The 14632-nt window shown below is 35.0% G+C and overlaps 1 protein-coding gene across 12 annotated transcripts in view; it reads left to right on the top strand.

Moving 5' to 3' along the window:
* The window catches only part of LOC145680584 (uncharacterized), a 158999-nt gene that overhangs the window by 35530 nt on the left and 108837 nt on the right, over positions 1–14632 (top strand). For 4 of the 12 annotated variants that reach the window (XM_081751248.1, XM_081751250.1, XM_081751247.1 and 1 more), the window contains exon 3: positions 14251–14383. The exons of 6 other annotated variants lie outside the window; for them this stretch is intronic. In XM_081751248.1, coding sequence (XP_081607374.1) covers positions 14251–14383 — 133 coding nt within the window. Of the gene's footprint in view, positions 1–14250; positions 14384–14632 lie in introns of those variants that run through there. 2 more of the 12 variants (XM_081751241.1, XM_081751243.1) reach the window with 1 other exon arrangement.

Below are 14632 nucleotides of genomic sequence, written 5' to 3'. Positions count from 1 at the left end.
CAGAATTAGGCTATTGACGATATCAAAACAGAAAAATCGTATGTGAAGATGGAAAGGTTAATAGAAGATCGTGGAGCATGGCAGTTTCTCAGCCGCGGTAAGTGACCCTCTGGTAATGGCGGAATACTTCTGATATAATGATGCCGATGATGCATAGTAGAAACAAAAATCGACTTTACTGTCGTTGCTAATACGAATCACAATGCAAATTTCTACAGGCTGTCAAAATGCCTTACTCTAAAGGCTGTAGAGAATTATCTGTTACTATGAGAGGGGAAATTATAGGTGGAGTAACTATGGGACAAACTGCCATTTAGATAACTAGGGGTATGGGCTGTGACAAAAAAACAGTGAAGATATTGATGTAGTGATATGAAGAAGGTGGTGAATATTTCACATCTCGGCCAAGAAGTGGGAGACCAATAATAATAATAATAATAATATTAATAATAATATTAATAATAATAATAATAATAATAATAATCATCATCATCATCATCATCCTCCATCATTTATATTTATTTAAAGCAGGTCTTTAGCATATCCTCCTAGTACAGTATTATTTTTTAAACGATCGTTATAAAATCTTCAAGCTAAATTTTAAAGAGTCATTATAAGTGGTACTTTATTTATTTATTTCACAATTCATTTCTGCCAGTAGCTTTTGCCCCCTTACTCCCTCGTCATGTTTCATTTTTTAAAATTTAACTTCCAACATTTTTGCCCCGAGGAGACGGCGTTAATGAATAAAATGGTGGAATGAAGAAAGTTCGGGGAAACGGGATAACCCTGAGAAAATCTACCATACGGTGTTTGCCACAGTAATGCCCACTTTGTCAGGGTTCCCAAAGACCTGGAAAATCAGGGATTTGACTTTTGTCTGGGAAAATCAGGGAAATTATTGAAAAATTCTCTGATGCCAGGGAAACAAAGTTGTCGTTCTCGATAATGAAGGCAATTTTGAAGAAATACTGTTATTTTGAGATTCAGAGGTCGTGCAACATGGCAATGTAGAATAATAGATATTTGATGCAGTAAGGTATATCAAAATGTTGTTGATGATGTTGATTTTGAGTTTAACGTCCCGTTCAGCAGCGAGGCTATATGAGACGTGGACCTACTGATTAACGTGGAATCCGAACCACATGAGCTCCCGCCGGGAATCGTATATCAAAATGTGTTATGCCGTGTTGTGTGGCTAGGTTTCTAATGCTGAAATCAATTGAGGTACAGCATCTTGAGTGCCTTAATGTAGACAGAGTGCGGTGTCGCTGACCTGAGGTGAAATGCATACGTATTTTTAACCGATTAAAAAAAAATCTCACTTTGTCCCGTTTATTCGGGTATAGATATATATGTATGTATGTATGTATATGTTGTGTGCAAGTTCACTTAACTGATTTTGAAGGATCTGTTACGTTTGAACGAGTATACTTTCCTGGTAATCCCATGTAAATTTTGGTAGGATATAATGATAGTCTTCGGAGCTAGACCATGGGTGTTGGCGCAAGCTAGGTTCGAACGTCACACACTAGAAGTGTATTGCACTTATCACTGAGGCACCCTGCGACCCGGTTTTATATGAACGTTCCTTTCAGCACCGAGGCTATATTAGATGGGACCATGACACAGAAAGCACGCATGTAATCCACTTGTCCACCGAAGGACTCTCGAAGAAAAAAAAAACTCATCACTTGGAAATTTAATAGTATGGGTGGAAGAATAGCCAGGAAGTGTAGTTTATGAGTGAAAAATGTCTTGTTGAAGTATTTTGCTGGAGAAGGTGACAGTTACTTTATATCGCAGTTCTATCAATTGTTTTTACTACGTCTAAACATTTTATAAAATGTCTTCACGAAAGAATCATATACTGATTTTCCATGGGTGCAAAAGCGAGACGGCTCCTTCTTAGAACGCTTGTTATGTAGGTACCCTGTGTGGGTGCTAAAGATCATATATGTACTTTTTTTTATGCTTATTTTTACACACTCATCTCATCAGTTACATTTATCATAATCTCAATAAGCAGGAAGAAACAATAGAAATAAACAGAATGAAAGTTGAGCATTTTTGTTTTCAATATCCTTTCGGAACTATGTTATTGTTCTGTTGTAATGCAATTTTGCGATATCACCCAATTGTTTTCGAGCGGACCGAAATATGTAATGGTTAAACTATACAAGCCATTGTGGTGTGTTCCGTTATAATTTTGATTAGTCATAAACAACTTTTATTCCAAAGTAAGGGTGGAGAATATACTGGAATTCAGGTACAACGTTCGCAGAAAATTACAGCAGTCTTAGGGATTAAAGAAAGAAATAACAGCTAATTGCAGTGCTGATAATTTCGAACTAGCTGCGAAAACTTAACAATGTTGAATATTTGCACCATCTTTGTTTTTAGCCCATTGATTTATATAGGACATATTTTATTTCTTTGAAATGAAGTGAAATTTTAATGGTTTGATTTTATTGATCTCTTCGTCAATCTTCCAAAATATCCCTTACTTAGTGAAAATCCATTTGTTTCATATTCAATAATCAAATTTAATATAAATGATATTAAATTTTTACACTGGATGTATCAAAAGGCCGGGAACATAGGCCAGCTCCGTTATTAGTGAAGATCCAAAAAAATGGGAAGAGAGGCAAGTTGTTGGAAATAGGCAGTTTTCAATCTAAATATTTTTCCAATCATACCAGTCGTTTGGGCTCCACACGGGCAAGGCACCCTATGTTAAATAGAAAGAAAGAAGAAAAAAAACGTTACGAATTCAGGGTTGCCCCTGCAATACTAACATTACAGCATTGTTGGGAAACAGTTTTGAAGTGTTCTAGATTCCCTCACACAATAATGTACACACGTTCACCGTGACAGTATAGCGTGTCCTTACGTTCCGTTCGAACAGCCTACTGAAGTGGAAACGCTGATTTTTTATGTAACAGAGGAGGCTTTACCAGTGTGGAGCACAAACGGCTGCTGCGATTGGAAAAATTCCACCATTTTAGATTGAAAACTACCTATTTCCAACAATTTTTCTTTCTCTCTCTCTCTCTTTTTTTTTTTTTTTTTTTTTTTTGGTATATTGACTAATAACACGAGTTGACATATGGCTCCAGACTTGTGATACATCCGGTATACAAATTCATTTTGAAAATGAAAGGAACATTTAACTAAGATTATATAAATGAAAGCAAATCATTAAAACTCCAATTCATTCCAAAGTACAAGAAACATAATTCCCCGTGGAAATCAACGGGCTAAAAACAAAGATGTCACAGATAATTAATACTGTCAAATGAGTAAATGGAAAGGGTGTCATTTGTTGGAGACTTCTATCTTGGATCCAGGCTAAGCTTGTGAAATTATACGCATTAAATCTGAACTTGTCAGCCTACGTATAATAAACCTTGGCGACTTCAAAGAATGATTTTGTGTTTGTGATACATATTTAAGAATATACATGTAGTTCTGGATACATGTCGAGTCCCTAAATACACATACTGTTCCTATCTTTTTCGTGCTTGTAGTCTCAAACTACCAACAGTTTAAGAAAATTGAATTTGCTAGGATAGAACTACTTTACATATGTGACGTACAGTATGATTTTCCGTGTTCAATGAAATATATAAATATTCATGTGAGCATACTTTCTTGATAAGGTGTTTCCAATAAATGTGTACTATTAGGTAGAGTAAAAGGGGGAATTGGGTGCATGGGGTAATTGGACGGAAAACTTTTTAAAAATTAATATTTTCCATTTCAGTACATTTGTATGGAATTTAATTACACTAAATTTTTGGGTGGGTAGATATTGATCATAAAAAAGGCTTAGATGAATTTTGAGAGAGTATAATATGCCCAGAAATAAAATATATATATATATATATATATATATATATATATATATATATATATATATAAACGGGAAATGACGTATTTGAAACGGAGTTTTAGGTTTGTGTGTGTTTTGGTTTGAGTCATAATAAATCGCTCATCTGTTAATGTTTTGAGCTAGATTTTTTACTGCTGCTTAAATACATCATAAGGATGTTGCCATGAAGAACAGCAATCTTGAATCCTCACTCTGAGGCAGTTAAAATTTAGCTAATTGTTGTACCTCCATGATGCGGGGGTAAATGGGTAGAATGCTTTAAGTGATTTTTTTTTGCTTAGAATTCATTTAAATGCTACTATCTTTTTCTTTTCTGGTGTACACTTTTGTTTCATAATGCATTGGGCTTGTTAAGCTATTTTGTTCAACTTAGGCCTCCAGTGGCCGTTGCGTATGCTAATAGTGCTGATGCTGTAAATAGTTAAGTCTGTTACGTTGTAGCCAGTGTTGGGTAAGTTACTTGTAAAAATGTAACGCGTTACAAGTTACTTTACTTTCTCTTAAAATGTAACGCATTAGTAACGCGTTACTTGCCTCAAAAAAGTAACTGTTACTTTACCTCGAAAGTAACGCGTTACTAACGCGTTACTTTTAGGTCTGAAACTTTGAATATGTGGAAAAAATCTTATTACTTCAGTTTTCCGTACTGCTATTACCACCACCACCACCACCACCATTATTATTATTATTATTATTATTATTATTATTATTATTATTATTATTATTATTATTATTATTATTATTATTATTATTATTACAACAACAACAACAACAACAACAACAACAACACTGTATAAACATGAAAGATAAGCGGTTTATATATGAATACAAAAAAAGTAGTTGACTGCCAACCTCGGTAGTCGTGAAGTCTAGGAGTAAAGGACATTGTTCACGAGCTTCTAAATTTGGGTTGAGGGTCTAGGTTGTGTATTCGGGCTCAAGCCAAACATTGTTAAAAGTTATAGGGCACTGGCCAAATATCTTCAAAACTGCTCGGCCCGGATTTAGAATTGTAAACGACTCGAGCAGATCGGCTCACAGCTCATTCACTATCGATTCAAACCGAGAAGTGAGCTGAGCCAACAACTCACCCAACCGAGTTGGCTAGAGCCTTTTGCTCAGTTGAGTCGAACCGAGCAGATGGCTTATCCCAACCAAGCCAGCTTGAGCCGATGTTTCACCCCAAGCGTGCCAGCTCGAGCCATCGAGACCCGAGCTAAGCCGACCCGAGCTAAGCTTGTTATAAAAAAAATCTCTTGTAGTCTCGTTATCGAGACAAGACGAGATGCGAGCAGTGTCCCCTCTCGTGAGCAACACTAAAAGTATTCCATATTACTGCTTAGTTTACATTTATCATGGCTTTCGCTTTCCAGTGTAATCAGCCCATGATTTCAAAACGAGTTAAAACGAGCGAGCCACTTATCAAACTCGACTCGACTCGAAACTCGACGCCAAAAACAGTGAATCGGTTCGGAACTCGACTCGAAAATATTACTTTTGACTCGACTCGAAACTCGACTTGGATTCGAGTCGAGTTTTAGCTTGACTCGTGCCCATCCCTATGCGTTAGAAAAAATGGTTGCTTATTATTATTCTGCTAAACTAATTATATAATAATAACAATGTTGCTATGTAAAATTAAAAATACAGAATATAGAGAAACATTACACTACTACTGACGAAATGAGAACACATGAAGTGGGAGTGAATCAAAATTGCCAATAACTCTAAAATCGATACATGCTTTTTAAAGCTAGTTGTTCCAAACTCTATAATCAATGGGACTTTAGGATATGCAAACTGATCTAAAAGAACCATAATATTACATACCATCAACATTACATCAATAAAGTAGGCCTGCTCATCATAACACCATTTATTCATATTAAACCCTTACTGAATGTCGTTCATTATGGCACCTTAATTGTTGATAATTTCCCGCCGGGGCACCACTTTACTATTAAATTCTGTTCAGCAGTGACGTATTGACGATTTTGTTTCGGTGGGGCTTTGCCTGAAAATGTGAAAATTCTGCAATATATTTTATATACTTTACTATAGTAGGTAATATTTCGGGGGGGGGGGGGGGCTTAAGAAAAAGTATTCTTTCAAATGTTCGAACGATACAATATTTTCGTTCTCCATCTTTATAAAAGCAACACCATTCAAAGTAAAATAGACTACCAGTAGCATTGCACTCGTAGTTCACTCACTGAATGTATTGATTTGGAGCTGTCAAAATCTAAGACAAAATCTTCCAGGTCCTTGCAATCAAGTGCATGTGATTTCCCTGAGGCTGTCCTCATCTTCCAAAAGCAGCAAGTGGCATTATATTTTGTTATGTAAATAAACAAATCAAATTGTACCTATGAATGTATTTGTAAGCCTACCAACGTAAAGTTCGTAAAGCGAAACGGGAGAATGCACATCAAGATTTCCCGTTACGCCTTTCATTAAGATGAAAAGTGATAACAGGTTTTGCATACTAATTTCATTTCTAGAGGTCATAAGGCGAAACGGGAAAAGGCGAACAGTGCAGGAATTGTCGGTGACTGACATCGTTCATGCTCCATTGTTCCATTCTGAGAAATTCACTTATAGGAAAGGAACATTTGTTTCCAAAAAAAAAATATACATATATTGTAGTTACTCATCCGAAATGTAACGCGAAAAAGTAACGCAAACTAGGTACGTTACTTAAAAATTTGTAACGCGTTACCGTTACAGTTACTTTGGAAAAAATGTAACGCGTTACTAGGAAACGTTACTTAAAAAGTAACGCGTTACTTGCGTTACGTTACTTCCCAAGACTGGTTGTAGCTTACAAAATTCTAGCGACACTATTGGTAGCCTAGAGGACCTGTCCTGCGGTGATGACTCACAAATAGTAGCTCTGTCCTGTGATCCAAATGTTAGTGAGCATGTCGCTGCAGTTGATGATAATGAACTGTATCTGACAGTGGTTGAGAAGAAAACGGCTGAAGGTGTGCTTACCTTAAATTACATGTTTCCCAAAAGCGTTAGTAAGTTCATTTGGTCTGAGAGGCTAATCGATGTTCATCTGTGGTTCGTGAAGTCTTGGCAGTAGTAAATCCCACCATTCCTATCTCCTCACGCTACCTTGGCTTTACGCCAGAAGATTACAGAGAAGTAGTGAAATGTTTCAACGCTTATAAAGCAAAGTATTTATAAATAGGACCTGTTTATCAATCCAGAATGCCAACACATGCTCTACTGTAATACCAGTAGTTTATAGTTCTTTAGTATTAGTCTTATTATCTTTTTTACGTTTTCAGACAAAGTTTTGACAGCTTACAATTTATTTTTATTTTTTTTTTTCTAAAGAATGTTGTAGCATCAAAAGTAAAGATATCGGAACCTTACCACTACCACAGTAGGTATAGAAGAACCTGCGACATACAAGCAGTTGTTCAAAAACTAGAAAAACACCTATAACCAGTGAGAAAAAAAGGTTGACGAAAACATACTTCCCAATTCCTCCCTCCTACTCTATCGATTTAATTGTATTTTATTCAGAAAATAGCGGAAGTAGTGCATGCGAAAAGGAATACTTAGGTTTTTTTAAAGGCAAGTAAACTGTTTCATTCTCAGATCATTGATTCTCAGATTGTGCGAAATTGGAAACAGTTAGTACTGCCGTAAAAGCCCTACTAATTTGTATTCTAAAACTCAGGAAATTTAAGAGTAGAAGTCAATGGAAATAGTGTTTGTCTTTGATTCCTCCCCTTCCTCAACTTTTTCTGGGAAAAAGTTTGATTTTCATAATAACATGACAATGAATTTAATGGGTGGACCTCAAAAACTAGAACTTTAAAAGCAGTGAGAAACGAAGATGCATAGAATATTTAAAACCACATAGTAACACACGAAAATCTGGCCTATCATCTTGTAAGCTAATGTAAGTACAGTTTTCGGACTCCGTAAAGGAAATTAAAGAAATGCAGGAGGAAAGATCAATACTTACTGATTACACAAGTGCAAAAAATGATTGTGTGCATTCGAAGCAACTAAGCGGAATCAGCACTCAAAATTTCAATAACAATTCGTTTTACTTGAGTCCTTTCAGAAATATAATTTCTTTCTGACAAAAGCGATCTAGATTTTTTGTAATTCCTAACACCTCCTCTCTGCAATACTGTCATGAGGAACGTTAGTGCCACACAAAATACTACAAATAGGCCTATTCAAATTTACCGAATTGTAATGTAACCTTGCGTATTCCTCACAAGTTGCAACGTTTTAGCCGTAGAAGTACTTAAGTAAGAAGATAGGATATTCTAATTCTTATCTCTTTGTTTTGTTTAAAGAATACTTATGAACGTTTTATATTAATATTAAAATATTCGAAAATCAGAAATAGTTCTTTAAAATAATGAAGTTACGTGTTTGTTAAAAAAAAATAAAAAAAAAAATAATTTAAAAAAAACGTAAGAATATAGAAGCCCAGAAGTAAAAAGGGGAAGAATGCTCTAGATAGAAGATAAAGACTGATGTAAGCCGTACTTATGCTGGTGACACGTGGAAGGTATGCTGTGATTTCTTGCCGAGGCAAGTAAGACATTGTGAAATGATTTGCTACAACTTTCGTCTGTCCAGTGTCAGTCATTTTTAATTCTGATAGTAGAAGATTCCGGATATTGAACTAGCGCGAATATTCGAATAATAGTATAAATCTACATCCACAAGATTTAAGGATGTCAATAAATTGGCACGATTAAGGTAAACGCTTATTCAACCTACTTCCATATGATTGTATATTTATTCCTCCAGATACCTCTTGAACTAATTTTTCTGTTGCAACTCATTAAATATTTCGAAGGGCGTTAGTTTCAGAATGATATTTTTAATTACCAACTTCAGATTCGGAAATAAGGACACGTAAGATCAGACAGGGTAAACAGAAGCTCCGAAATGCCTTTAGCTAAAAGAGGTAGCCGTATAAATCGTGTAAGATAAAATAGTATGTCAGTAATACTGCATTTGTCATATATTTTATTCTTTTAGCGTGACTGCCTCGTTGATATATAAATTTAATTCAGTTGCAAGTTGATTTTTGACATAAGTTCATTCCCAAATACGTAGCTTGTTGAATCGAACTGTGTATGCTGTTCGGTATTCGGAGTCGTACACAGAACAAAATGGATTCGACTACAATGTTCCACTGTCTCTTGGTTTTTTCTTCGTGTCATGAAGTGCAGACATGCGTTAAATCTGCAGGTGTAGGTGGATGAAAAATCTAAGCCAAATCTGTCGTATAGAAGAGCATTGAAGAGTTACAGACAAAGAGACGTTCAAGTAAGGAGGGAAACTGATGGAATGAAGATAATACAAATAAGCGCCAGTACTCACAGAAAAGCCACTCGTATGTCCTCGTACCTGAAGCTCCGAGCAACAGAGGTAAGCGCTTTATCACTGATTTAGCGTATTCCTATATCATGTAAAGAATATTCACAAAATACAGTCATGCAGGTACAGATAATTAATATACTCCTCGCTTTGTGTTCCAGAAAAGCACATTTAGTTGCAAGTTCTATTGAGGATATGGAATTCGGCTACAGAAGTTATTTTTTGGTTTATTTTGAGTTTAGCGTTTCTTTTCATCACCGAGGCCTTATAAGAGATGTTTTCTGAAACTTGTTTCCACGAAGTCAGAGTGTGTTGGTATTTTTGTTAGAAATAGAAAATTAATATTATTACTTAAAAAAGAACAAACAACATTATTCGAATTATTTTACTAATAGTACATATATTAAAAGTGTACAGTAGGAAGTCGAAAATCCGAACTAATTGGGACCACAGGTTGTTCGGATTTTCGAAAATAACCAAGAAAATGCCATTTGGGCGTAACTATATTGCACGGTATGCTCTTTTGTCGATACAGTGGTTATACATTATATACAATAATTACAATACCGTACGTAAGGCTACTTACATTCAATGTTTCTGAAGAACCTGCTCGTACACTAAATTATACTGTTCTTGTAACTCACACTTAAAACTTAACTTGTATAGGCCTAAGGGAAAATAAAAATAAAAACATGTACGAAAAAGAATTAAATATGAATGAGCTTTTGTAAAAACACTGATCTCACACAACGCCGAAGAACAACCCTATTGTTTGTTTATCGCTAGCGCTAAGGCAAAACGTAAAAAGCTTTTAGGGACTGAGTTCGGATTTTTGACGTTCGGATTATCGACGTCCTACTGTATTTGGAAAGACAGTTGCCTATACAAGTTTGCTTTTTACTTTTTGAAACTTCGTTTAGCTACTTTCAAAATGAAGCAGTACTGTTTTTTGTACAGGAAGAGGACAAGTGTACATAAAGAGTTGAATTTTAATGTTACAATATATGTTCTTGAACAGGCTACGTACTTTCCTTTCTTTAAAGGTTACAGTTAAAGTTAGCAAACCCAAAAGCAAAATTGTGCTTACCTCGCTGGTCTAGTGGTCTAGTAGTTAGCATATGACTTTGGTGCACGGGGTTCTGGGTTCGATTTCCAGTGAGAGATTTGAAATTTAAATTCATTACGGTGGTTCAGATTCCTCTTAAGCTGTAGATCCATGTTTCATATAGTCTTGGTGCTGAAATGGGACGCAAAACTCCAACCAACGAATCAAGCAACAAGATTGAAAACTCTCATGGAAAGACTCCAAACCAGGTGGTGAACGTTAGATTGATATAGAAAAGGATGTAACCTTGCGTCTGGTGCTTTCTGTCTCTGCTAAAAGTTAATATTCGGTATTTCATCGCACACTGGGGCCATAAAATCGAGCACTCCTACCGCAAACTGGAAGAAATCACTGAGACATTATGAAATATTAATCCTGTACTAACGAAACACTTTGAGTGTCCACAGAGCACTGGAAAGTATTTAACAGTTTAAACTATGTCTGTTCATTTTTAAAGTGTGAAATGTATTCTAGAAATTTGTCTTGTTTAGTATTTTCACTTCTTACTACTTATTCCACTATGTGCACTATTCTCTTAAAATGATCCATTCAAGTCTGTTTACCTATATGCAAAATTTATATTTGGTTATGAAAATGTTAATTATGTCTTTGCTTTGCAGGTTTGTTTCAATCCTGCGCTGTTGCCACAGGATAGTGATATGTGACTTTTTGCAAGTTAAATAAAACCCTGTTTACATATTTACAAATGAAGAATAAAATTTATTTTGTTGTTGAAAGTCTTTCTGTATAGTTTTTTTTTTCAATTTTTTTTATTATTTGCACTCAACAAGCATCTGTAGTTACACTGTTGATACACTTGTGATTAACACTTTCATAACCAAATATAGATCAGTCAATCAGTAAATTTCAATTAAGTCAGGCATCATTTTATGTGATATTCTCAAGAATCTGAGTTTGAAAAGGGAAAGAGAAATAATAATAATAATAATAATAATAATAATAATAATAATAATAATAATAATAATAATAATAATTATTATTATTATTATTATTATTATTATTATTATTATTATTATTATTATTATTATTATTATTATTATTATTATTATTATTATTTCTTCAGCAATAGCCTTTGAGGCGAATTCTTATGTAACATTGTGCTCTAGAAATAAAAGAAAAATGTTAAAGTCATGTTACTTTCTCCTTTATAAAATACGTGAGACCCAGTCTAACTTATTCATTCACAGTCTTTAAGCACTGCAACAACTAGTTCTTGGTTCTATATTGTTTTGTTTAATCTATATTGACACTCGAATCGGATTTTACTTCATTTATATCTGGAATTTAGATAAATATATTTGTAGTGTGACGTTAGTCTTTGCACCACATTAGATCACAATTCGCGAGCGAAGGTAAGAGATTTCCACTTCCTTTCGCACTTGCTTCCCTGTTGACTAGTATGAAACTCCTGCAAAAGTTGTTCATTTTATGTCGCTCTGATTAGAGAAACTGTCGTCTTTAGCATTTGCTGGACGCAGATTATACAGATAGAATGTAGTCAAATAACTCCTTCTAAAAAGTTGTAAAAACATGTGCAGTACGTATTACTCGTCATACTAGCAGAGCGCTAAATCCAAATTCATTCCTCTGGAGCATTTATAATGTTCCTTAGCTATCCTTCTAATTACTATTACCCATCTTTTTCGAATTCTACAGTTTAGTGTGTGTGTGGCTGTTCTGTTTGTAACAGTAATAGATTAATAGCATGAAGTAACATCATCATCATCATCATCATCATCATCATCATCATCATCATTATTATTATTATTATTATTATTATTATTATTATTATTATTATTATTATTATTATTATTATTATTAACAATAATAATAAAAATGGTAGCAGCAGTAACAATCTTGTATATGCAGCCAAATTTTCCGTGCTAATTTAAATTCATTGAGAGCCTGTGAATGAATGTGGTTCTGATGATGTGACTTATGTTACAATTGCGGGAATATTATCGTAGAATTAATAAAGTAGGTCCCGCCTTAACATTAGTTTTCCGTTTAGATCTCTTTTATGCTCACGGGTTTCCGTTGTGTCATTAACGAGAAATTTCGTTGTGTTTTTAATGCTTATTTATGTACGCGACATTTTTCATAGGAAGAACAATAGCAGTTTTGCCATTCTCGGTTTACAGGTCCCAAGCAAGAAATTAGAGCCGTCCTAGACAATTTATCCGATTTTTTTTTTCTTTCTTGTAGGAATGAGAACTTAAAACAACCAGCGGTATGCTTAAAAAAATTCGAAGAAATTAGGAAATCCAATAGAAACATTAAATTGCATCATTACCACCCCATTTAAGAAAACCTATACAAAAGTAACATGAACGCGTCTGTAATATACATATCAATGATGGTATAGGCCGCGAAGTTCTTGACTCATGACCCAAGAGCAGTCAGGTCTGTTCTAGACCCGATGACCCGATCTGACCTATGGCAGACAGACAGACCCGGAGACTATACAACTTGTTATATAAATAGAGAATATATGTGAGAGTACTAATATAATTCTAACAATTCTCTCCTCCATGTCTTGTACTAAATCTATATTAGTAAATCCGGAGACGGAACTAGCTTGTTTTTCCGAGACGTTTTTAGAATATTTAGTTTTCTCACGGGAGAATATATTGGTAAGTAACCAATTTTTAGTCAATTTGAATCATCCTCTCATGCATCTACATAATTTTAAACAGTATTTTGTTAACTCTTTTTCCATAGTCTGTGTTCAGAACCACTGTACCAGTATGAAAATACAAATAAACATGAAATTATATTTGAAATAGTCAAGACATGATGATTTGGTTAAGAAATGTTACAGAGGGGATGAAACAAGCGAATACTTGATTTTGAGTAGTGGACATAATTATTCTACTATAAGATTCTGCTGTAATGCTGTGCAGTTGATATATCGGTTGCTTCTAGGTGTCAACGGGTCTATCTGGGACGCCTGGTATGAGAAGCGAGACCTAGACTTGGGTTACCCGTACAAAAATCTTAACTCAACTGGGTCAGGTAACCCCTGCTATCACTAATACATATAGGCCTACTAGTTTTAAATATTAGGAGTATGTGTACATGTCAGTTGTCTGTTCATTAGGTCATGGTTCAGTCACAAGCGTAGAGTCTCTTGGCAGTCTTCTCATCTGAGCCCCTTTCACGCTCGCTTTTCCCACTGAGTTTTAAATCTCTCCCTTAACTATGGACGTTCCTATTCAGATTGTGTGTGATCCCATCAAATTATACTTCATTTTTGCGTATCATTTTTGGTTAGTACGAATATGAAAATTTTCCCCTTGAAATTTGGGAAATATATAATTCCCCCCCACATATATATATATAATATGTATGTGTGTGAGTGTGTGTGTGTGTCCATTGTTCCCTGAGAAAAACCATAAAAGATTGGCAACAGTGTAGTAGGTCGCGATGGTTAGTGGCTCTTGCATAAATGGAACGACTGCATTTCATGTTGTTAATGTCTACGCTACTTTTGCCATGTACGATTTCTAGAACACATCGATAGGTTTTTCAAGTCGCGACGGCATAGCTACCGTTGCGACAAGCATAAAAGGAACAATTTACTCCCATTGAGTTCGAGCTTGAAATTGCATCGGCTGTTGTCGCGACATTTCCAAAGGAATATACGAATGATAGTTAATTTGACCATTCTTCTCCTGTCTTGTGTATTGTTGAAGATTATTTATATAATTGTGATAGGATTGTGCCTGATAAATATTTTAATGATACATTGTGAACTACTATTTGCTTGAGATTTAGAATGTTGAAAATATTGAAAGGACTTAAGAATATGAAAATTAGCTTCCGCATGGATTCATATTAAATTAGTGCTTCTTGTTTACAGGACTGCTACAGCATTTCCCACGAACAAACCAGAAAGTTTACAGCTCACATGCTGTGGAGAGCAGTTCGATCTGTTGAAAGACTTTCTAAACCACTTGAAGTATCACACAGAGATGCAAGAGAAAGCTGCTCAGGTAACTGATATCTCTATAGCGGACCAGAGAACAGAAATTAATAGTTCAGTTGATATCATTTCTGAACCCAGTAAGGCTGCTACTCGGTCGAGGACTCACAAAGGAAAATCAGACCGTACTTGTGGCATTTGTGGTAAAGAATTCAAGAAAAGGGTGTTACTTTTGAAGCATTTCGAAGTGCATCCTGGACTGCCTAGAAATTTTTCTTGTAATATTTGTAGTAAAAGTTTTATCTACGAACGAAATCTG

Source organism: Thermobia domestica, chromosome 3 (assembly GCF_964235325.1).
Source record: "Thermobia domestica chromosome 3, izTheDome1.hap1.1, whole genome shotgun sequence".
Lineage (NCBI taxonomy): Eukaryota > Metazoa > Arthropoda > Insecta > Zygentoma > Lepismatidae > Thermobia > Thermobia domestica.
The sequence above is the reverse complement of the archived record's forward strand: the minus strand, read 5'-3'. Positions and strand labels throughout refer to the sequence as shown.